At 36.3% G+C, this 24,963-nt stretch overlaps 2 protein-coding genes across 7 annotated transcripts in view; both read right to left on the bottom strand.

Moving 5' to 3' along the window:
- Positions 1–24,963, bottom strand: part of CNBT1 (cyclic nucleotide-binding transporter 1) — a 275,486-nt gene that overhangs the window by 80,657 nt on the left and 169,866 nt on the right. For all 6 annotated transcript variants that reach the window (XM_089831706.1, XM_089831711.1, XM_089831708.1 and 3 more), the window contains 2 exons: positions 18,492–18,569; positions 11,076–11,208 (listed from right to left, as the gene is read on the bottom strand). In XM_089831706.1, coding sequence (XP_089687832.1) covers positions 11,076–11,208; positions 18,492–18,569 — 211 coding nt within the window. The remainder of the gene's footprint in view (positions 1–11,075; positions 11,209–18,491; positions 18,570–24,963) is intronic.
- On the bottom strand, positions 5,163–11,069 carry LOC149557049 (uncharacterized). The gene is made up of 7 exons (XM_089831712.1): positions 8,504–11,069; positions 7,680–8,314; positions 7,325–7,557; positions 7,055–7,207; positions 6,569–6,969; positions 6,059–6,464; positions 5,163–5,923 (listed from the first exon to the last, which is right to left on the bottom strand). Exons 2-7 carry the CDS (start codon positions 8,042–8,044, stop codon positions 5,340–5,342), a joined length of 2,142 nt encoding a protein of 713 aa, XP_089687838.1. The 5' UTR covers positions 8,045–8,314; positions 8,504–11,069; the 3' UTR covers positions 5,163–5,339.

The following is a 24,963-nucleotide window of genomic DNA, read 5'->3' as shown; positions in this document are numbered from 1 at the left end:
CGGGATTACCTCAGGACTATGAAGTCTGAATTGAAGAAGGGACATGATGTGGCAATTCAGGCCCTGACTCGGCGGAGGGAGTGGCATTTGATCAGAGCATATATCCGTGGGATCTCTCCTCGACGATTTTAGACTTGTTTTGTAGACAAGGGTTGTTGGCCGGCGGTGGAGACAGCTGAGATGTTGGCAGATTGGGCTACTAAGCCGGAGTTGGGACCTAGTGACACCCCTCTAATGAAGCTGGCACATGAGATTGTGGGATTGTACAAGGATGTTTACTATGGTCGTCGGCATGCGGAGGCGGACAGGGTTGCAGCAGAGAGATCATTGGCAGTCGAGAGCGAGGCTAGAGAGAAGGTAGCCGCCGACTTGGCCGACCGGCAGGCAGCATGGGCCACAGAGCGGGCGGCACTACTGGCAGATATGGCAGCAGTGGTGCAGGAGAGGGATGTGGCTAGGCAAGGTACAGAAGCGGCTGTCCGAGATAAGGATGCAGCTGAGCACGAGATGCAATTAGCTAGGAGGCAGGCTATGGATGCGGCACTTCTTCTAAAGGAGGCTGTCGAGGTTAATTCTTAGATTCAGATAGATCTCTGCATCAGAACAGAGTAGGTGTATGAGTTGCGTCGCCAGCAACACTCTTCTGGGACGCCCCCTTCTCTCTAGTATTTCTTTTGTTGTTTATAAGTTGTCTCATAATTTTGTTAGTCGTCAGGAGATGACTGTTCTTTTTGGGGAGGATGGTGTCAGCCGACTAGTGGTCCCGGCGGTGTTTTTGTAGCCGACGGGTAAATAGTTTGTAGCAGACATAATGTTTGTGGCCGACGGACTCCTTCGAGAAGGTTCGGCGGATAGTATTTATATCCCGTCTGGGATCGTTGTAAAGGAGCATCTTCTATTACTCATCTTATGAAGCATAATGTATGTCTAGCATATGCGAATATAATTCTGCTGTTCGTGTCCGTGTTCATTGTGTGTATGCATTGTTTTAATTTACCCGTACGGAAAACAGTGTTGTTAAATGACTATGTTAAGATAGATTTATCATATATTAATTAAATGGGACAACTAAGGAAAAGCATGAGAACTAGGCAAGATAGAAGGCTTAAAACTCAAAACAAGCACTTGAAGCATGCTATGAACAAGTTGCCAATTTGTAATGTCCCTAGTTCCTCCCGTTTAGAAATATAGGGACATTATTCTAAAAACCTTAATAGTATTGATTATTTCCAAAGTTTCCATATCTTTTCTATCCTATTCTCTGATGTCCTCCTTTTTAAATTTATTCTCCTTATATACCAAGTCCATATTATGCTCAAAAGACATGACCGATCAGGAGCAATTAACAATATTAGTTTAATAATTGTTCAACTATAATTATATTTGTAATATTGATTACATTGTATTTAACCTTTGATTAATAAGGTATTATATTATCTTATATCACCCCTTTTAATAGTATTATATTTTATTATAATCATCTTTTATTATGATATTCCTATTAAGATTATAAAATTTATTATTTCTTTAACTCATTATATTTTTATTTAGTATTTACTTTTAGTATTTAGCTTCATTTTTTAATACTTTAAATTTTTAAATAGTAAATTTTTAAGTTTTAAATTATTTTTACTTGGGCTGAAATGTATCATGATCATTTTTATAATTTTATTTTCATTTTGTGAAATGCAGTTTTATAAATAGCTTCTAGATCCGGCCAAAGTGCAGAAGACATGGAAATTAATGAGCCAAGTGCATTTGATTATGAGCCTAAACCTGAGCCTGAAGGAAGTGATCATGGGGCTGATGTAGGTGGTCAATCTGAGCTTGAGGAAGAGCCTCCTTATGTTGCACCAGGGGTGCCTTCTACTGATTGCCCTTCAGAGATTTTGAGGAAGTATGCTAGGGGTCCTTATGACCCAAAGTCCCCTCTTAAACAGTTTGCTACAAAAATGACACGTCCTACACCTTCAGGGGGTAGCACACACAAATGGAAATGCAATATATGTGGAGCATAATGGTTTGACAGCATTACAAGAGTTAATTCACACCTTCTTTTTTGGAGTGGCTATGGTGTGAACCCATGCATATTCTTGTCAAATCCTGAGAATGTCAAATACAGAATTGAAGTGAATAAACTATGGGGCATTCTTAATGATAGTGATGTTCTAGTGCCTAGATCTTTGTCTGCTAGGCAATAGGTACAAAATATACAGCAGTTACAGGGGCAGTGAGATACATCTACTCGTATCTTGCATCAGAGAGCACGGACTATGTCACCTACACCGTCATTCTCCTCACCTACACATAGCTCAGCAGGGGACAGCAATAGGGGGAAACGGAAAGCAACTACAAGTTGTAGTGATAGTAACCTCATTGCTCATTTATTTAACATACATGCAACGGACCGGTTAGATGATGTTGTTGGTGATTTCTTCTTTGCCAATGGCATCTCTACACATGTGGCTTGGTCTCCCTATTTTGTGAGGATGATGACCATGGCAGTGAATGAGGGAGAGCCGTCATATGTGCCACCAAGTGACCACAAGCTGAGGACTACAGTGTTGGATAGAGCCTATGACAAGGTTGGGATCTTGATGGAGCAAATGAAAGCATGTTGGATGGAGTCAGGTTGCAACATTATCATGGATGGGTGGACGGACATTAGTCATCGTCCACTCATCAACATTATGGTTACATGCATGGAGGGCCCATACTTTTTGAAGGCAGTTGATTGTTCAGGGCATCGTAAAGATGCTGATTTTTAGTTTCATGTGCTTAGGGAAGCCATTGAGGAGGTTCGACCACAAAATGTGGTCCAAGTTGTGACAGATGCAGCACATGTCTGCAAAGCTGCAGGGAGGCTTGTTGAGGCAGCTTATAGGCATATTTGGTGGACTCCATGTTGTGTGCATGCCATGAACAATGCACTCAAAGACATGGGAAAAATAGAGTGGATTAGAAAGGTGGTTAATGATAAGAGAGAGGTGCAGATGTTTATCTGCAACCACCATACATCATATGCACTTTTCAGGAGCTTTGCAAAGAAGCAATTCCTAAAACCAGTTGAGATGAGGTATGCATCATATTATATTCTCTTGGAGAGAATGATTGAGTTGCAAGAGCCATTGCAACTCATGGTTATGACACAAGAATGGAATTGATGGCCTAAGTGCAGAACAAAGCAAGGGAAGAGGGTAAAGGAGACAATGAAGAGTGATCAGTTTTGGAGTGATGCAAAATACATAGTCTCCATCATTAATCCAGTGTTTTAGGTGATTAGATATGGAGATGCAGATTCACCTAGCCTTGGAGAGGTTTATGAGTGCATTGATTCCATGCTTGGGCAGATGAGGGCTATTGTGCGTGAGAGAGACCCCACTCTGGCATTCTATACGGAGCACATTGAGTCTATCATTCACCGTAGGTGGGAGAAGTTGAACACTCCTTTGCACATGGCTGCCTATACATTGAACCCAAAGTGGTACATACCTAGGCCTGGTAGAGTCACACCACTTTGGGATGATGAGGTGAAGAATGTGTTCTTTCGATGCATTGCCAAAATGTATGATACTGAGACTGCTAGCAAGATTCGCACCGAGTGGTCCAAATTTGCTAGTCTTTTAGGTAATCCTTAAATCTTGATTCGGTGCTCTAAACTCTTTATAATTATAAGTTCTTTTAATAATTAATTGTTACTTTACTTATAAGTTATAACTTTATTTAAGTTATTTATAATTTTAATATTATGTTGTAAACTTTAAAACTTGTAACTTGTAGGATACTCGGATATTGCAAAGGTGGATCTCAAAACCATGGCACAAAAGAATCCCATTTTGTGGTGGAAATGTCATGGGTCACAAAAGTTAAAGATCACTTCACTAGCCATCTGCCTGCTTTCTCAGGTTTGTAATACTAATAACTAATTCCAACCCTTTATAATCTTAACTTGAAGAGTTTTACCTTGCTGATTTTAATTTATGATTCATTGATTCAATAATTATTAATCATTGATTCAATAATTATTAATCATTGATTTACCATTTATCATTTGTTACAAATTGTATGAACATTTGTTTGTAAGTTGTAAGTTGTAACTTTTAACTTTGTTATCTCAGGTGTCTAGCTCCTCAGCTATAGAAAGGAATTGGTCCACCTATAACTTCATTCACTCTGTTAAGAGGAACAGACTTACCTCTAAGAGAGCGGAGAAGCTGGTTGTTGTACATGGTTACTTGCGGCTCAAAGATCGCAAGACATGCGAGTACAAGGAGAGCCCTGCAGCACTATGGGATGTGGAGCCAGAGGATCCAACTCAGATTGATGAGGATGTCGATGCAGAAGCCAATGTAGGGCTAGTTGGTGTTCCTTTAAAGGACCAGGATCTTACCCTCGAGGAGTCTTATAGTTCCAGTGATGAGGACTTCGGCACAGGGGATGATTAGAGAGCACTTGAGATGATTCCATTCTCATTATTGGCATTTTGTCATTTTATTGATTATACTCACTTTGATATGGCTATGATACATTATTATTATTTCATTGTTTCATGCTATTCGGCTCATTGTCATCATGAGCATCTTTATGATATATTATATTCATAAAATCATATTTGAACAATGAATTTTGAATCTTGCATCTTGAACTAAGTTAATTTGTCAAATGGTCATTAGTAATAGTAATAGTTATGAAATTTCAAGTTTCAAGTTTGAACTTATGGTTTGTGAATCGCATTTTAATTTTCTCTATTCATTGTAGTCAACTATATTTGGTATGTTAATGTTACATTGTTATATAATATATTGAAGTATCATTTCATAATTAGCATTTTCAATCATATATATTAATAATATTATATATATACCAAAGTAACAAGAATCGGAATCGGATCGGAATCGGCAAGGCCGAATCGAATTGTGAATCGGCAATAAATCGGCAATAAATCGGCGATGAATTGGCAAATTTGAAAAAACCCTTTAAATTTAAAGATTTTAACAATTTAAAACTTATTTCATTCACCCTTTATTGAATATAACTTAAACACACTATAACATCATCAAATAGAAGTTAAAACTTAACATACATAAACATGGAACATAAAATCCATCACATATGTAACTATGTTATCTAAAATGTAAATTGTAGGCTAGCTGAAGTAAATAGAAATCAAATGATCACAATGATTTAAATCATAGAATGTATGTAAGATGATCCATAAGACATCAAATCATAAATGTATGTAAGAATCTAAGATGAAGATCCATGAAAGTTTGAAACATATGTCTATCAATGATTCAGTATCAATATCTGTAAACAAAATATAAAAACAAGGCTCCAGCTCAAGCCTCAGACTCATAGTCATCATCATCATCCTCAACATCATCCTGAAGCTCGGCTGCAGCCTCAGCCTCAGCCTTTGAGTATCCAGTCTGCCTAGTAGCAAGGCGTCTAATGTAGGTCCTAGAGGACTGCCGAACCATATCTCCCGCATGTAAGATGGGCTCATGAACGTCGCTAGGGCCTGTGCCTGTGCGTGCACGTGTGCGTCTACCAATGCCTGAAGAACGTGCTCTAGCTTCCTCAGCCTCTATATCCACCTGGTCAACCCACACACGATCTTCCTCAGTGAAGACTGGATCCACAACCTCTGTGAGCCACTCTGATTCTGGATCAATCTCCTCCAGAATGATCGGAGAGGAGTCAGTGCCCAAAATCTGTCTGATCCTAAGACGGAGGTTGTAATGAACAAAGACAATATCATTCAACTTCTGCACTGTCAACCTGTTTCTCCTCTTCGAATGGATGTACTCGAACATGGACCAACTGCGCTCACATCCAGAAGCGCTGCTTGGCTGACTCAGAATACGAATGGCAATTTTTTGAAGTTTTGGGGTTGTGGCCCCAAACATTTGCCACCATCTATCTGCAATAAGAGAAAAATTGAAAATAGAAACAATTAGTCTCATTTACAAATTACAAGTTAACTCTAAAATTACATAATCAACTTTAAGATTAGAATCTAGATTCATGAACATTGAATATATTATTTAATTTTTACCTGGCTGTAGTGTTGTCTGAGCATTTATGGCCATCCTGCTAGAGAAAAGTGGCCCCTCTTTATTGTTGAACAGGTCTAGCTCAACAATTGCAGCAGCGCTATCTTCATTGCTACTCAACCTCTGAATCACTGTGTATAAGCCAGTGAGAACCTCCACATCCGCCTTGAACTCAGGACGGAAACGATATGCCGGATTCAGAAAGTAAGCTACTGCATGGATGGGTCGATAGAGTTGATTCTGCCATCTCCTATCAATGATGTCCCAAATAAGGCCATACCTCTCCTGCACTCCTGCATATTGGGCTCTGATGGCCTCCTTGGCCCTATCCATGCCCTCATAAATGTAGCCCATAGAGGGCTTCTCCCCATCAGCAATTCGTAGCAAAGCTACAAGGGCCTCAATGACCTACATATAAAGTAAAACAAAAAACTTGAGTCAAAACTTAAATATAAAATAATATAACTTAAAGTAAAAGTAAAATACTAAATGTTAAATTGCAATAAATTTACCTGCAGGATTTCTCTAGCGGGTTTCCAAAAACCATCCTCATCAAATATGCAATCCGCCACATCTATCCCTACAATGGTCGTAGCATAGGAAGAGGAAATCCACTCCCGCCCAACAAACATGCTCCTCAATTCATCCCTTGATGTCAACAAGGACTGCAAGGTGATGAAATTCGAGGCAAACCTCGTGATACCTGCGCGAGCTAACTCTTTGCCTTTTGTGTACTTCCTCATTGTGCTAAGGACAAATGAATGATTATAAATGAATTTGCATATGTTTTTTGCCCTTTCCACACATGACTTGACAAACTCAAGTTTGTCAATTTCCTCCAACATGAGGTCAATGCAATGTGCCGCACAAGGGGACCAAAATATGGTGGGGTGCCTCTCCATCAAAAGTTTACCTACAACAATTTTAAGTCAATTAGAAATTCAAATTTCAAAATTCAAATAAATTTATTTTCAAAACTTGAAAAGTTAAAAGTTTACCTGCAGCAACATAACTTGCTGCATTATCCGTTACCACCTGAATCACATTTTGTTCTCCCACCTCTGCTATGACTTCCTCAATAGCCTCACATAAGTATGTGGCATTTTTTACATGTGCGGAAGCATCAATGGATTTGATGAACATGGTGTATCCTAAAAGTAACAAAACAACGAATTAGAATATTAAAATTAAATGGATCGTCAACAAATTAGCATTCAACAAATCAAAATTTACAATTATGTATGTAGGAAAGTAGAATGATCAATTACCTCCATAGGATACAAGAAAATTGAGGAGTGTTCTATTCCTCCTATCTGTCCAACCATCAGTCATGATGGTGCAACCCTTTGCAATCCACTCCTTTCGGTTCTCCTCGAGCTCAGCCCTCATGTCCTCTACCATCTCATCCAAGAGGTATCCGCTCAACTCAGCCTCAGTTGGGGCTTTAAACCCCGGACCACAAATAGCAACCGCATCTATCATGTTCTGCCAATAAGGAGCCCTGTCACAAATAAAAATTTAGATGTCAAAGACTCAAATTATAAAACAAGTAAATATAATTAAAGTTTTACTTTTACTTTTAATTTTAACTTTAAAGAAAACAACGAAAAAAGAATCAATTACCTGGCTGCAATAAATGGAATGTTGCAAAAGTACCAAAATTTGCATATCTCCTTTCTGGCAGCATCATGAATTTCCTTGTTCAAACCCATGCTCTCAAGCGTGGGTTGGGAACCAGGAGTAGTGCGGGGCACAAAGTAACTATCCATTCTGTTTTTCCGCACTCTAGGCTGCAATAGGTTGGTGTGGGACTTTGTCTCAGTATGTGACTGACTAGCACTAGCACGAGCAGAAGAACTAGGATAAAAAGGAGGCCTAGAAGAACCCTCTCCAATACAACCTACAGATGCAGAAGCTGATGCAGATGCAAATGTGGATGCGGATGCAGGAACATGGGAGCCAATACCCCTTAACCCTTCAAGTTGCATTTTCCTATTGGCTGTCTTTTTCAATTTTTTCTAATGCCATTAAGCAAGTGCGTTTTGCCTCAGGAGTTTGGTGAGTGCAAATTGTAACATCGTGTCCAGGTATAGCAGCAATGTGGTATTTCAATCTATAAATACCCCCAGAAGTTATTTTTTCTTTACATAAAATACATTTTGTTTGATATTTGGTTCTTCCAGGAAACTCTTCGTTATATTTCCAACATTCATCTTTTCTACCCATTGCGAATTTGCAAAAAATGAAAGCAAAGGCTGCTGCAATAAAAATTTATATGTGAAATATCAAAGTTTGAAGCTAATAAAAGCTACAAAACAACAAACCCTAGTTTGCAACTTAGTAAAAATAAAGAACATTCAAGATCTAAACTAAAAATCTTGAAAACTATAAAAATTTAATAAAAAATGCATAATACACTAACATGCAAAAAAAAAAAGAGCACTTACCTCTTGCAAATGAGTTGAGGAGTGTTGAGATTGGCTCCCTAATGCTCCCAATGCAATTGATGGCCTCCCCAAATGGATTGCTGATCTCTTTTGTGCTCTTTCTTCTTGCCGTTAGAAACCTATGGCTTTTCTTTTCTCTTCTTCTCTCTCACTTTTCCTCTCTTCTACTCATGTTAAACAAATAGAAGGCCCTTTAGGGTTATAACAAAGAGAATAGATCAAAAACAAAGTAAAAAAAAAGCAATTTTTTTAAATTTTACAACTCTATACTTTATTGGCCGCGGGCGATTCATGCCGATTTTTCCGGGCGATTCATGCGATTTTTTGGATGAATCGCCTGAATTGGCGATTCACCTGAAGAAATCGGCAATGGCGATTTCCGACTCCAAAAAAACTGCCATTGCTGAATCTAATCGCTGAATCGCCGATTCAGGCGATTTTATGGCGATTCTCGTTACTCTGTTATTATGTGATACTTGCTTCGTAATATCAATGCCCTGAGATTTTTGAACTAGGCTTTTATCTGAGGATTCATGTTTTTTGGCAAAAATCGCATCGAAAACAGTATTTGCAAATTTGCCTGCTCATATTACAATTGTTTTTTGGCATTTTTAAATTTATTTTTCTGAAAATTGCAGTCTGTGAAATTCGCGATTTCCTTTTCTGCCTGTTCTGCCTGCGTCTACAAACCAACAGCATCCATAGAAATGCATTGAAAGGGCTTTGGTTGACTGAAAAATTGCAGCATGCGACCTCAGAATCGCCATTTTTTTCCTCGTGTCGGACTTCATTTTTTTCTCAGATTTGGAGAGCGACTGCTGCGTTTCTTTCTTTTTTTTTTATCCATACTGCCATGACCTTCATCCAGCAGTGGTCACTTATTGAATCCACCATTTTTTCGACCCAGATTCTGCAAATTTTTGCCTGAATTCACCTTTGTTGGTTGGCTAGGGTGTTTTTGTTCGAAAACCCTACTTTTTGAGCTCGAAATGTTTTTCCCTAAACACCGCCCCTTGCAGAAGATGTGCAGAAAAATGCAGCTCGGAAATGCCCAAAAAGAAGGCCACGAAATTGAAAAAAGAAATTGAATTCCGAATTCCTAGTTAGGTTTGGAGGAAAAAAAAAGGATGCAAATTTTGAACACACTCAGGCAAATATTTCAAAAATTTTGAACTAATAATTTCAATAAAGAAATTAAAAAATTTCGAAGAGGCCAGGAATTTGCTCTGATACCATATTATGGTAAAATAATAAATATGTTATTAAACAGAGATCATCAAAGATCTATATATACAAGATACAAGAGAAAGGAGTTTATGGAAACATTACACAAAGAGTGACCATTAGAAAAAGACGGGAGAAAGAGAAAATCAAAACTATCTAAGGCTGGGTCAATACAGCTAGTGAAGATCAATCCCAACTGCAGACCTAGTACATTTCAGGTCAGCATACATCATTCCAGGTGCCGTTTATTGTATTTCATTCTGGCACATTAAAACTGTAATCTGTTGTAGCTCAAGTAGTATTTCTTTAAGCTCCTATTTCAGTGATTATATCTGCCAGTTATTGTATTAGAAATAATTATATATCAAAGAAGCAGCATTGTCCGTATTGACCACCAATGGTATAATTATCTTGGACCATTTGTGTATCAATTGTTTTGGTCAAAATATCATCGACTTAATAACAGTGCCAGCTAGAGTATCACAGATATATCAGAACTTCCAATTTTGGGGTTGTATACAAACTGTTTGTAAAAATGTCACTAGATGAATTCTGAATTCTCTACGGTTCCAAGGGCTGGAATATTACACAATATACACAATGTATATTGATATATATACATGCATATAATCCATGAATCATTGTCTTGATTTTATCATCCATTATTTATCTGACTGAAGATATTATTTTAACAGTACCTGTCAATTGTCCCACGAATAGAAAAGAGATGAAGGCTTTTATTATGGATAAGTTCCACAAGTATTCTTGTGACATAGGACTAAGGACAAAGGAAACATATTATATTGAAGAGTTTAATCCCACTCATACCATCTTCAAAAAGCATATGCAGGTGCTAATATCTCTTGGAGAGACAAAATTCTTATTGCTTAGTTAAGAACTAACTGTCATCAACATTGTTTTGAAATAAAGTGTTGGAAAAGACCAAAATGAGCATGGGAAGAAAGAGTGTTTTGCACTTTCAGAAAAGTGGAAACAAAAAAACATTTCATTTGTGTGTGATGCCTCCAAGGACAGCACAGATAGGTTTGTAAATATTTGACAACTAACTCTTGGGTAGATTTATTGAGTGAGGGGACAGTTGAGTAGTTGAGAGAACTCATCGTCAAGTTGCATTAGAAAAGGGTTGAAATGCAGAAAATTAAATTGTAAGGCAGTCTGTCCCATAGACCATTTTAAGCCTTGTAGATGTAAAAATGATTTCTTTCTTTTACATATTTCATAAAGAGATCACAAATCAAGAACAATATATTATGTTTGCTGCTCTCCCAGGATATCTATAATTTAATCTTATAGCTTGCACTAATTTATAGAATGTTAGGAAACATACTTTCTTCAAAAGATCCAAACAAAGATGTCGTCGAATTTCCCTTTGTAAGTCCTCAGGTAAAGCTTCCATCAATACCTCCTCATTAACACCCTGATTTGCTGCCCACTTGAACCGTTCAGACTGCCTAACTCGGCTGCACATGTTTCAAGAAAATAAAATGTCTATACATTATCTTAGAGAACATTTTAATTTATTTTTCAAATATTTAGTGTAACATATCCATCACAGATAACATGTTAAATTCTTATTGTCCATAGAAAAACAACACTTTTGAAGTAAAAGCATATTGAAATAATTGTATACAGATAGTCAGAATATAATTAAACAATTCTCTATGAAACCTTTTAATGTTGAGAAATCGTTGAAAGGTGTTGCAAGGACCTTCAAAATATCTGATGTTGCAAATATGAATAGATGATATTAACCAGAGCTCAAAATTCCATCCAAAGGTTTCAACTACAGATTTGTTATGTACAAAACAAAGACTTGCAGGGAAATGGGGTGGGAACCATTGGGGTCAGCACAAGATTGCTCCTTTGCTTGGTTATACCTATCTTATATGACCCTCTGCTCTGACATAGATATATTTAACAGAATTCTTTTAGAATGAAATAAATCCAGAATTTTTATTAAATTACTAGGAATACTTGCCAAATTTTTGAAAGTCCATAGTGACTAAAATTCACAAATAAGATACAATGCTTCATGCAACCAAAATTATTGATCGTCATTGCTCTTCATAAAACAGAGAGCAGACAATTTTGAGTCACAATTTTCTTTTTCCAGTGGCAACCAAAGGCATATGAGAGCAACTAGATTCACTCATAAAACCTTTAAAAAGAATTATCATGTGCACCCCACAATTAGCCGAATGTTTATTTGGACACAAACTATTGAATTTCTTCACTTATTTATACAATAGTTTAAACACACGCCAAACTGAAACTTGGAAAGTTCCAAGTCGAACAGGTCAAATTGAGATCTAGAGATTCAAGAACCGGATATTCAACAAGTCTAGTCAATCTTAACAAATCTTCTGTATTGTTAGTCAATAATCACATCATTCTCATTAAATTATCAGTGTTAGCTACATTATTCTTCCTATCATATTGCCAAGTCCTCAAATACTGATCTATTCTTGATAGCTAACAATGTTTGCAAATTGCTCATCAACAAAAAAATCCTCATTGAAAGAGATCCAGCTTCTAATGGTACAGGAGCTGCAACTCAGACCCAAACTTTATTTCACAAGAGTCAAGAGTGGAACCTGTACAACATCAACATTGTGCCTGAAAAGGGATTCACTTGGTACAGAAACATCAAGAGTAGGAGAGAGTAAATCTGTATCCATCTGCCCCTCCTGCAACTCAAACACAACCAAATATTTATTGTTCCTCACCATCCACTGATAGAGACATTCCTAAAGGGTCAAAAACAGAGGACATCTCAACAGGAATTCCATCCTCAACCAAAGCCTTGAAATGATTGAAGTGGAAAGCGTATAAGCATCAGTTTAGCAGTAGATATGGACAGTTGGGGACAAATAGGGAGTACTTTGACTCATAGTTTGCAAACTGCATGAGCACTCTCCAAGTTGCCAAGTACTCTCAAATATTTTTGTTGGGTGAGTACTCACAAGTTTAACTCATGGTTTTATAGACGTAAAAAAATGTAGTTAAAAATGTCAATGTAGGTAAAATGTTGGTTAAGATTTCCATTTTTCACATTTGTTAGTGCTATAAAATGTAATGTCCCTTTCTCCACACTAGGCCTTACTAGCGCCTTCTTGGTCTATCTTTCCATCCAGATAGGCTAACGACATTAATCTTGAGGATGTCAGTTAGTCACAGGAGTTTATTTGGTTTCGTTGGGGAAATATTTAAGTTGAGGAACTTTTCTATAGTTAAGTCACTTTATTTTATAAAGTTACTTTATGACTTAATGTCATTTTATAACAAAAGTAACTTAAGTGACTAAAAGACGAAAATGGTTTTTATCCCACATTGCCTAGTTGTTTGTACTTTCCCTCATATCGAGGTTATAAAAGCAATGAGCTTCCTGAGGATTGACACCATGAAAATTTTGATATTGTTCAATATACAAAAGGTTGCTTAGATGTGACTGGTTGCTTTGAGGATGAAACCCCTTAAGACAGTGTGAGGAGTTGGACGTAGCCCCAGCTGCTCTTGGAGACTACATTCAGTTTGACATAAAGATTGGTGGAGTGATACTTTGTTCTTATCAGGTCCACCCCAAGAATCAGATTATCATCACATATATGCAGAGGTGGGAGTCCATAGTAATAGCTAGAGTTTGAAGGATAAGGCTGGGAAAGGTGGACAGATATCACAGCCGTAAGGAAGGTCATCTGGGCAACGTATTACCAGGTCTGCAGAACATCAGCGAAGTGGAACTCCAGATTGCCGGATAACATCTATTCTCACACGGTTAGGAAGGAGCACTGTTTTAGGAGTTGAGGGTGAAGTCTGAGATACCTCGGAAGATCTGCCAGAGGTTGGATGCGTTGAATGATGGTAGCAGTCGCAGGTCCAGTGCTTGAGTAAGCAAGGAGTCTCACCATTCCCTTCCCGCATGATGAATAAGCAAGTCACAGGTGCTTAGACAGTCATCCTTCACGGCAACTCCAGGACTCAAGGACATGCAATCAACATTAAACCATGGACGTGTGAACAGCCCACCCACTCATGGAAATACCAGGTTCTGTCATCTACCTTTTACTTGCATTTTTATTGTTTATATGAGCAGGAATACTGTAGTTCAGACCTGAGTATGAGTATGTGATATGTTCATTATCGCAAGTCCCTTATGGAATGAGAAATATGAGAAGAATTCAGATATTTGGTTGGATGTTTGTTTTTTGAAGTATATTGTAAACTCTGAACTTTATTTCTGAATGCCCTCATTATTCCATTGTGCTACTGTCATATTGCGAAATATTTCCTTGCTGGTTAGAACCAACGTCACCTCTTACCACATGTTCTGAGTTTGACCAGTTTATACCATTATTTGCTGAGTTCGGTCTCTTACGTAAAACTATGCATTTTCACTATTGAGATGCCAATTTCTAATTTAATATAATTTGTAATTGAATTTTACAAAAAAAAGTATTATTTTAATAAGAGATTTTAATTTTTAGTACTTTCTAAGTTGCAAAGTTTTTGTCAAGTATATTTCGAGTTGAAAATTTTGGGCCCTCCAAATACTCCCCAACTCCAAGATTGTGAACTATGATTTGACTACTCGTCCTCATCCACACAACACCTAGGAGCCTTTTGAGATGTCAAGCAATTATGGAAATTTTTCTAGTGCCAAGTGGAGGTTGGTCAAGCAAGTAGACGTCTTTGAAGAGTCTTGAAGGCTGTTCTGTGCTTTCTCATATTGGTTGGAGGGAGATATAGGATTCCTAGGGCTAACTATTTATCAATTCCTTCTCTTTAGGATAAGATTGTAATAGGAAAACCAATTCTCTTTGGTCTTGTAATGGAGAAGCGACTCAATTGTCAGACTTGTATGCTATTTGGAACACATTTGATCACTACAATTAAACTTTTTACCTTCTTAGAATTGTTTCATTGGTCAAGCCTATTCAATATGGTTAATGTGATCTTACAGTGATGTATTTTATCTTCGATTTGTGTCTCATCATCATTGTCTTTATGTAAAAGATACATAATTTGTAGGCTATGACTTGTGTTAACCAGCTAGGAATAGAGTTTGAGTTGTGACAACTTCTCCAGCTCCTCCAAAATACTTCTCTTACTATAACTAAACCTACTTATGAAGTATCTTTGCAAAGACATCTAAAAATCCGAGTTTTGCACGATGTGTAGGACATTTTCAGCATGTTTTATGTCTAAAACAACATTATATAGCCTGAAGCCAATTTTAAGCTATTCCAGGAAGGGGGGACTATAATATTCCTTTTTGACTAGCCAATGAGATCACCTAGACTATTTTATTCCACAAGCTAAAATTTTGCAAAGAGGGAATTATTTTATTTTATTTTGTTACCCAACGAAGTACATTTTATGGGCACTGTTAGTTAATTAATAACTAACATAGTAGGCATTAGTTGTAGTATTCATAACTCTAAAGACATGGAGATAGAAAAGTTAGCAAGATATATATGAATAGAAACTAATACTTGTGCGAAATTATTGACTTTCGTTGAAAATTTAGAACGGTGTAAAACTCTTGGTTGAAAGAATGTAGAGATTGAAGGAGATTCTGCAATTATAATAAATGTTATAAGGAAAGGATCCCTTAATAATTGGAGACTGGACTCAATTTTATCTAGAGACCTCTCACTATGTCAGACCTTTGACATGATCACAATCAATCATATATATCGGGAGGGCAATCAACAAGTGGATGAATTAGCTAATATAGGTATATAAGGTCAGATATAAGAAGTTGAAATTTCAATATAGGGACTCCTTTTGAATTAGGGATGGTTTAGATTTTAGATTTTCAGAATTTCAACCATAGTTTACATCTTATTATCCCTAGAAAGATTCAAGAGTCTTTCTTTTTCTTTTACCCACTGCCTACATCTCGCATCCGTAGACAATGTGATTGGATAGACAAATTCGATGTGAAAGATAGTGCTGGAGCTTGGAAAATGAGTTTGAGGTGAATTTGGAGGTTATGAAATCTTCCGGTTTGGACTCTATGGACATTCAAAATGACGAGGAGCCTCTTTACCCCCATTTTATACCAGTAGAGAAACACAGCTTAATTGCTGTTGTATTTTTATGTAACTAAGCCACTAAACCACCCTCAAGTGTAACAAACTGATAACCATGTTCCATAAGATATGTTTTATCAGCTAAAGAATGACTACTTTGCTCTATTAGATGAATTTTCTAATGATTTAGGTGTATATTTTATTTTTGTTTAAGAAAATGGTTTTCTTACGTTACATTTCATTTCTATGGCCTTTCTATATTCATGAGTTTAACTTTTTAGAGCTTTATCCTTAACATAAGTGCAATGCTTAGATTATATGCAGATCCTGATCGGAGGCAGAAGATGTAGGGAAGGACGAGGAACAACCTAGAAGGAAGGTGGAAAAATGTAACTTGGGACTAAAAGCTGATTATCCGGATGTATCTATGTACTTTATGATGTATCAAGGCTTAGGCCATTTATCTATCAAAAAAATATATCAAAGTGACTTTATCATCTATATTAAATTATTTATAGCGGGAATTTGGCATGGTTTTTGGGAATATTCTTTGAATTATTATAAAATAACAATGTGTTCATATTCACAAGGCTTGGTTCATTTTCATCTAACCAGATTTGGAGAGACTCTTGTGGAGCTAAACCCTAAGAATGAGACCCTAAGGGATATTGATCTTCGTGCTAGATTAGATCACTCAGATATCTCAGATTGGACTTAATGAATGCTGTGTGAATAAATTTGTTAAGTTGTTATTAAAGACAAACTTCAAAGTTTTTAATAGATTGAGTGCTTTCTGAACAAAGGGTGGTCAACTTAATATTTAGGAGTCAGACTAGAATCAAACTATTGAATGATTTCACCTGTTATGGAGTGATTAAATAGTGAAAAAGTTAGCTGTATTGAATGAGGACTTCGCCCTTCAAACCTACTTACCTGAGTGCTAGCATGGAAAATTTTAAGAGTTGACTGATGCTGATATATCCACCAGGCTGTCATTTCTTTTCCTTGACGTGAGACATTCCTGTGATTTGATTAAGGTGGCAAACTTGTGAGAATTCATCTACCCCAGCTTGTGGCTATCCTTTCACTAGATAGCAATGTGTGGATCTTCAAATTCAGGTCGGGTGAATCTATGATGACCAGAGCAAAGATAAATTCAGATTTTTTCCTTCATGTCTATAGAAGCTATAGTGAATCATGTAGGTGATAAAACATCTTGCAGGGTAGCAGGAAAGGTTCGCATGAAGATAATGGGTGCTTCTTTGTGAGTGTTGGAGACTCAGTGATATCATAATGAATAGACTTAACTGTTGTCTCGTTATATAGATCAAATATTTTGTAATCTATCATGCCACAATCAATTAATAGTTTAATTTCTCTGCTTGAAGATTGGCAAGACTTAATGTAAACTGCTGTCAGCTTTCATTCTCAAGTTAAGAGTGCAGATTTGTATGTATGTTAATCAAATTCTTCGTTGCAATATTATTGCTCAGTAAATAGCATTTCTGTAGATGCAATGTGTACTTATTGTATCTATTTGCATGCTAAGTTAGGCTTGTATATCATATGATATCTCTGCAACTCAACATTCAGAAATAAACTTGAATACACATAAATAGAACTTAAAAAATTATTCTTTGAATAACAAGGTGTGAAATGATGGCCGCAATTTTGGTGGAAATCTTACATTAATGGATGAAGTACAGAGTTCAAATATATTCTCACATAATAACCATTTTACTTTCAAGATAGACATAAATATATTGCATATATCTGGGTGCTGCTTCTGGACTCGATTGTGCAAGAGTTTTTTTGTATCAACATTTCAGATCACACACTGTGATCATAATGACAGATCATGGAGTGTGATCTGAAACATTGATACAAAAAAAATACTTACACAATTAAATCAAAAAGCAGCAACCAGATAACTCATGGATAGTGGTAACTTACTCAGTTAAATTGGATTTAATTTCTCTCCAGGAAAATTACCTTCAGGTTCGGGAAGTTTATCCATTAAATTTGTACTTGTCCTTGCAAGTAAAAGGTTTTACAACAAATATTCTACAACACCATACAGAATCCCAAACAGAAGATATTTCAACAAGACAATGACAGACATCAGTAGACCATAACTAGGAGAATAATCGACAACTATTATTCAACAAGGAGACAGTGAGTCCTTGATAGCACAGCTATGCTGCCAAGAACATCAGACACGTGCAATTCATCATTGGCATGTCATCCATCATTGGACAGCAACCTCAAATTATGTGAGTATTACATTAGAGTGCTTTATTTTGCAAGTTTTGGTTATCCTGCTTCCAAATTTAATAGTTGGGGTCTTAACATATAGAAATATCCATCTTATCTCAATTATAAAGTAGCATACGTGCTTGAAACTAAACTGAGCTCTAGTGGTGAACAAGAGGAAAAGATTCATCAAAGTAAAATCCCCCAAATATTGAAGTTTTCTTAAAAAGTAAAAGAGCCTAATAGACATGATGTAAGTTCCCCAGTATTTCCTATGGACTAAATTATTCTCTTAACAGTCGGCCCAAAGACAGTTTTTTTCTGATCACTAGTAAGCATATTACTTCAAGAAAAACGTTCGTGCACTTCCTGATAAGTGAGGCCTATGAAATCAATAATGTTGTGATGGACATTAAAAGTTGAAAACAAATTCTTTGACATAAAATTGATAGTACCTTCGCATATGCACTGGAAGCCGTCGGCGCTCCATCCATATCTCCACATCACGTCGTCTCAACTGCATTTCTAATCTCCTAAGACGAAAAATACACACAAATTGGAAATCATAAATAGCCATGTTTGATAACAGCATAATAAGAAAACAAGAATTAAAGTAAATTTAATCCCAGTATAAGTTTTACCATGCAAGAATATAAAATGATAGAAAAACAAACAACTCAACCATCAAATGTCACCTAACTGAATTCTAGTCGCCTCAAAACAGAAATTTAAATAGACATCCTTAGGTCCAGCATTTCTTAACAAGAAATCTTGTTTAATCAATATCTTCAATATGTCATACTTCATTTCCACTTAGGTTGAATCACCAAGATCATTTTGTTGTCAATATTAGTAATTTTATCATTGCTACATCATTGCACGGAGACACATCCTTGATCCCCAGGGACACATCCTATAGATGGGGATGTGTCTCCCTCTCAAAGCCTTTCCTGGGTTTGGTGGTGAATTATCTAGTGGTTTTGGGCCTTTTGGATGCCATTTTAAGGAAGGAAGAATTTAGAGCAATTGTAACAATGGAAATAAGCGGAGATTTCAGTGTTCATAGGGGGTTTTGGAATTGCAGTCTCAAAATATTATTAAATTATAGTTAGTCTACAATTTTTTAGATTTTCCATAAAATTACTAAATTTTTAATTAAAAAATGGCATCTCCAAGTACTTTGCATTGCTATAATAAAAGTCAAATGCATGATGTGCTTATGTCAAGCAATGGTTCTCAAAATCGATATCAATGGTCCACCATGTACCATTTCAATAAATTCCTCCTTGATGGTGATTGTCCCAAGTCTCATTATTGATCAGATTCTTGTCATTGACCTCAATTTACCATAAGCATTTTTTAAATGTTGTTCACAACAATTCTCTCAAATATCATTTGAATTGTCCCCTTGTTGAAATTTAATTTGTTAATAAGTAAAATTACATTATAATATATTAACATATATATATATATATTTACTTAGATAGATGAATGGTCAAAACGAATAAAATGAAATGTTGCGACTCCTCCAAACATAAGATATGGGGGGAGGGGAGGAGGGGATGGGGTGTTAAGGATACACTGAAGAATTAATGGGAGAAGAAAGGAATGGGAACAAAATAAGGAAGTGAGTATTTCAAAGGGGTAGCACTGATGAAGGGTTGTGACCCTTTCAAAGGGTGGTAATTGTGAAAAGTTGTAGTCATTACGAATAGGTGTGACTCTCCATACCATTGGAGGATATAAAGAACAAAAGATTTCAATTGAAGCGACAATCCAAGCTAGATAAGTTTAGAGAATAATATATTATTCTCAAAAGGAAACAATAAAAAGTAGTGACTCGGTCCTTATGAAATGTGGCAGACCTTTCAAAAATAAAGTAGAAAGGAGGATTCATTCCAAGAATTGAAGATGACTTATTAATCATCAGTCACCTATACCTCAAGGTATTAATCAAGATTGAACCTTTCAGCAACAACACTCATCCACGAGAGTTATGATTAGCATCCAAAGAGAGTAAGTCAGCAGATTTAATATTTACAAGGTGCTTGGGGAATATTTAAGGCACTCCCAAAAGGGGGGTGTTATATCATTAGTGAGGAGATTCTCATAGTCGATATCAATAGCTACCTTTAGTTACTAGATTTAATGTTGTCCATACCATGCAATGTCCCATTTTTCTAGCTATTATTCTCTAATGCGCCTGATGGAACTCAAATTTTAGAAGCTCTATTCTTATACATTTTCATATCTTTTCATTTTTTATGTTGTTTACCAATGAAAAGAGTTCTCATGCCATATGCTGATGATTATTAGAGATCAAATTATATGAGGGAAGGAGCGTTGTGAGAGGTTTGAGTGAGCTATCAAAAGCTGTTGGTGTGCCAGAAAAGGAAGTATTAGTTTTGTTCTCCCCAGGATGCTAAGTTTTTCCAAACAACTATGGCACGATTTCAAGTTTGTAGACAGGGGTGTAACGTGCTGTATCTGCTATTTTTTAAAAGGCTTTAATTATCCAGATTTGATTTAAATCTGAAATTTATGATGCTACTTACAGTTAAGTGTGTAAAAACCATAATCTGGAGGAACTCTGCATTTCTGCCTTGACATTCAGGGATTACTGAAGAATGTTAAGCTTGCCTTCTTAAAAGGATCGTCATCCACTTCTGAATGATATTGATATTACAGTCAAGCCTGCTAATGATCCAGTCAGAATAAATTTGCAAGGAACGCAAAAACATGTCATGGGTTCATATATTATCAATTCTTCGAGTCATACAATCACTGTTGGTGCTGAACAGTTACTTAGTTTTAGAGATATGAATGGATTTGATAATTTTAATGGATAATGTACGCAGACAGGTTGAAACTGAAACAGCAGAGGCCATTATTTGCCTGGAGGAGGAACTGGTTTCCCTTCAGCAACAAGATGACTCAACAACTGCAAGAGAATTTGAGAAAAATAAGCATCTGACAAATCTTCAAGTAGAAATAGAAGAACTAAAAACTGATTAACATTTCTTACAGAAGAGAATGATAGACTGGTAAGGATGACGGTTAAGAAAGATCAGAAGTTGAGAAAATGAAAGCTGAGCTGGAGATGAAAAAATTATTAGATGAAAATGAAGAATTGAGCGACTTTGTGAAAATGGGAAGGTGCGAGACTGAAGGACTAACTAATGAAATCAAACATTTACGTGAAGACATAAATCATAGACAAACAGAACTTGAACTCCTGTAGGCAGAGATGGTCCACGTCCTTGCGGCAATGGAGGAGAGGACAAAGGAAACTGAAGAAACATAGCATTTTCTTGTTATTCTTGAGAGTTTATATATCTAATGGAGAAGATTATTGGTATGCGACTGAGGCAAAAGTTGGAGTTTTATCGCAAATGAAAACAAATGAAGTTGTATTCAATCACAGGTGGCCATGACACAGCGACAATTTCTTCTAAGATGGACAAATGTAATAACCTGCAGACAACAGGAACTGGAGACGCGTACATGTCATGAGGGCTCCAACATTAGCTTTTCATCAGCTCGCATGTAATCATTTCGTATGTTAGCTGACATTTTATTTCTTTGTCTTGCATGGCCGAGTGCATAGGAGAGTATAGGAACCTTCTTGCGGCAGCGATATTCATAGGAATGATGTTCCTCATCCCGCATTCAAGAAGTCCCCAGGCGTGAAGGAGCCGAAGACATCGGGATGATTCACCCGCAGTCTGAATGCGTCAGAGGTCATCTAGATGATTCACGTGATAGAAGAGAACCCGCGTCAAGAAAGCTTTTACTATCACTAGTTGGTGTCATCCACGATATCAAGCACCTGCACTTTGATGTTGTTTGGAATGAAGGCGAAATAGAGGGACGGGCTCGCAATTATTCAAAAGATTGGAATGTTTTTCAAAACTATTATGGACCAGTGCAATATGTTTAAAGCAGAGGAAGAAAACGTATCTAGAAGTCGTAGAGATAGTGGAATGACATGTGAAGAAGATTCGTTGCAGGGAACTACACCTTCCATTTTGACTATACGTTATAATGCCTAGCAATACAGAAATGAAGCAAGATATATGGCGGAACTAGTGAATCGGGATTCATGTAGCATATTACCCAGACAGCCATTTTTCCTGTGCAATGCTTTTTAGAGTTTTCCAGTTTTGAAGTCGGGAAGTTTCCAGTTATGCCCTGAAGAGATTAGAAAAGTATTAATAAAAGTAATTTGTAAAGTATTGAAACGGTGCGATGTTTAGGAGGGAAACTAATGTCTATTCGTCCTCTATAAATATATGCAATAGAAAACCAAGCAGCACGATTTTCATTTTTTGATATCACTCTAAAAAAGGTGAAACTGTAAATATTCTGAAGCAAATATTATCAAACTTCATCTTTCGACAAAGCTTAAAAGTTGAACCAAGCCCTTGCGCATTGAAGGTGTTGGACGAATATATTTCAAATATTGTGAATATTTATGTTGAATGGAACATTGATATTTGGATGTCGTCAACATGACCTGTTTGCAATAAAATCAGTAAGAATTTCATTTGTGCTAGAGTTAGACATTATATAATCCGTCTTTTGTTATTATTTTATTTTTATCAATAATTCATTGTCACGATAAGTAGATTAAAATATTCTTTGCTATTTGAACTTGATAAATACAAATATGGTAAAATAAAGTTGTTTTCATATTTGTATCTATTTTGTCCCTCTATAGGTTAAAGCATTATAGACTAGTTTGAATATGCATTAAAGTGAATAATTTAATACGTCGTGATAACAAAGTTGCTTATAAATATTATATATCATAAAATTGTACATGAGAAAATATACTGTTGAGTCTATAGCCCATTTGAAATCTAGCATTGATCATTTAACTGTTCATGCTTCTCAATTCATGTGCTGGCAACTTTCTAATCTCTTTTCGAAGGATTTGATATTTATCAATGTAATCACCTAAAAATGGTCATCTAGACTATTAGTCCCCTTTTCAACATTTTGGCTAAATTAATTTAATCATTTACCTAGACTAAATTGCTAATAATCAATTTATTTGATTATAACCTATAGTTTGACTATGCTATCCTAAGTTCATTATTTGATTAAAAGAACATGTCCCCTTTTAATTAAATAAAAGACCCCATTCTTCTAACCCGCTTGAAGTGCACACATAAAGTCTTTTTTTCTATTTTGCAATTAAAAGAAAAGGCTTTGTGACTTTTGTCTTATATAACAAGTCAACTTATATTCTATTGGTTGACTTGTGTGTGCACATGGATCACTCCTCTTTTCAAATTCCACCGTTGATCATCCACCATCTTCATCTTGATCTCTACCGTCTGTATGACTTTAAAAGGGAGAGAGCTTTCCCCTTCAAAGGATCCATCCTCATTTTGAATATTGTTATGCTACAGGTTTTCTAACAGGTTTCTTTGGAGCTTTGTGGAGAACTTCTCATTTCTTGTCTCATTCTCTCATTACTATTGCACACTAGTTTAGATTCATACTTACATGCTAGTTTAGTTATTTCCTTGCAATAATCTATCTCACATAGTTTAAATAACGGTATTGTAACACTCTCATTCATATTCTAGCATAGCTGCATCTTGCATTTCCATTCTAGTTTAGTCTTCCATCTTGCATTGCATACTTGAGGGATTCCTTGAGATATTTGCACTCTTGCTCTTGTCTCAAAGAACCTCTCGTTGCATGGTTTACTAGCAAGAAGCACGTTTCTAAGGCTTAGCTGAGAGCCTTCATGCTTGAATACTAGCCTTTTGCACTCCGTGGATAGGGAGCTCTAAGCCGGCATCCAAGCATTCCAACTCATGGAATCGTTGAGATAGAATGGTTTAGAGTGTGACACATTTTAGTGTACATTTTTGGTGCCCACCGTGGGGCATGAATCAAGTTTCTAGCTCCATTTGTTTTCATTTCTTAGCTCTGGTTTTTTACATCGGCATATTGGATCTAATCAAGTGCTTTTGTAGAATTATCACTTTGGTTTTAAGGCCAACCCATAAGTAAATTGGTTTGAAGGCCAAAAATCTAGTTTGTTTAAAGATTTGATCATATCTTTTAAACCGCTTGGAGTTTGGTTCTGAATTTTTTTTTGCAGGTTTAGTATGTGTCCAACATGTCTCAGTCCGATTTTCAGAGCATTTTGACGTGATTTGCGGAAGTTATGATTTTTTTTTTTTTTTTCATTAAAAGTCGTTTCTGATAGCAAATCAGCATATTTTTTGGAAAAATTTACATTTTCACAAAGGTTTTTGAATTCTAAGAGGGGTACTCTCTTTGTGTTTTGACTTTTGAGGTCGTATTAGGGATCAAAAACTCGATTTGATAAATCTGATCTGTTTTGACAAAATGGGTCCCTAGGGCACAAATGAAGAGATATTTTTTGAATTTCTTGCATTTTTGGAAAGCTCTCTGATTTTTATCAGGGGTCTCTTCTTTTCATTTCTGTTTTTGGATCCGAAATCATAGCAAACAAGTCCAATCTTATTGACTAGGTCAAAATCAACGAGTAAAAATGAGAGCATTTGTGATTAACTTGCACTTTCTTTGCATGCACTTGATTGGAAGATAAATTGGCTTTTTGAGGCAACTAACCACTTTTTATTGCAGATTTTTATGTTATTTCACACTAAATTTTGGTGCTAACAAGTTGTGATTTCAGGTTGCCATCCTTGTGAAAAAATTGTAACATTGCATAAAAAGAATGCATGTCAAAGCTTCAAATGCGCAAGGGCTACTAACATTCTTTGCAGGGCTGCCCAAAGCATAAAAACCCAAACTTTCTTGCTTTTTTGTTTTCATGTACGGCATTGACTAATTGTTCAGTTTTCATAGGCACATAAAACTTGTGATTGGAGTCTTAATAGGAGAGTATGCTCTTCACCCTTGTGGTGAATCAAAAAT

This window comes from Cupressus sempervirens, chromosome 5 (genome assembly GCF_028749045.1).
Source record: "Cupressus sempervirens isolate cs-2001-9-10 chromosome 5, ASM2874904v1, whole genome shotgun sequence".
Taxonomy (NCBI): domain Eukaryota; kingdom Viridiplantae; phylum Streptophyta; class Pinopsida; order Cupressales; family Cupressaceae; genus Cupressus; species Cupressus sempervirens.
This window is presented reverse-complemented; position numbering and strand designations above follow the sequence as displayed.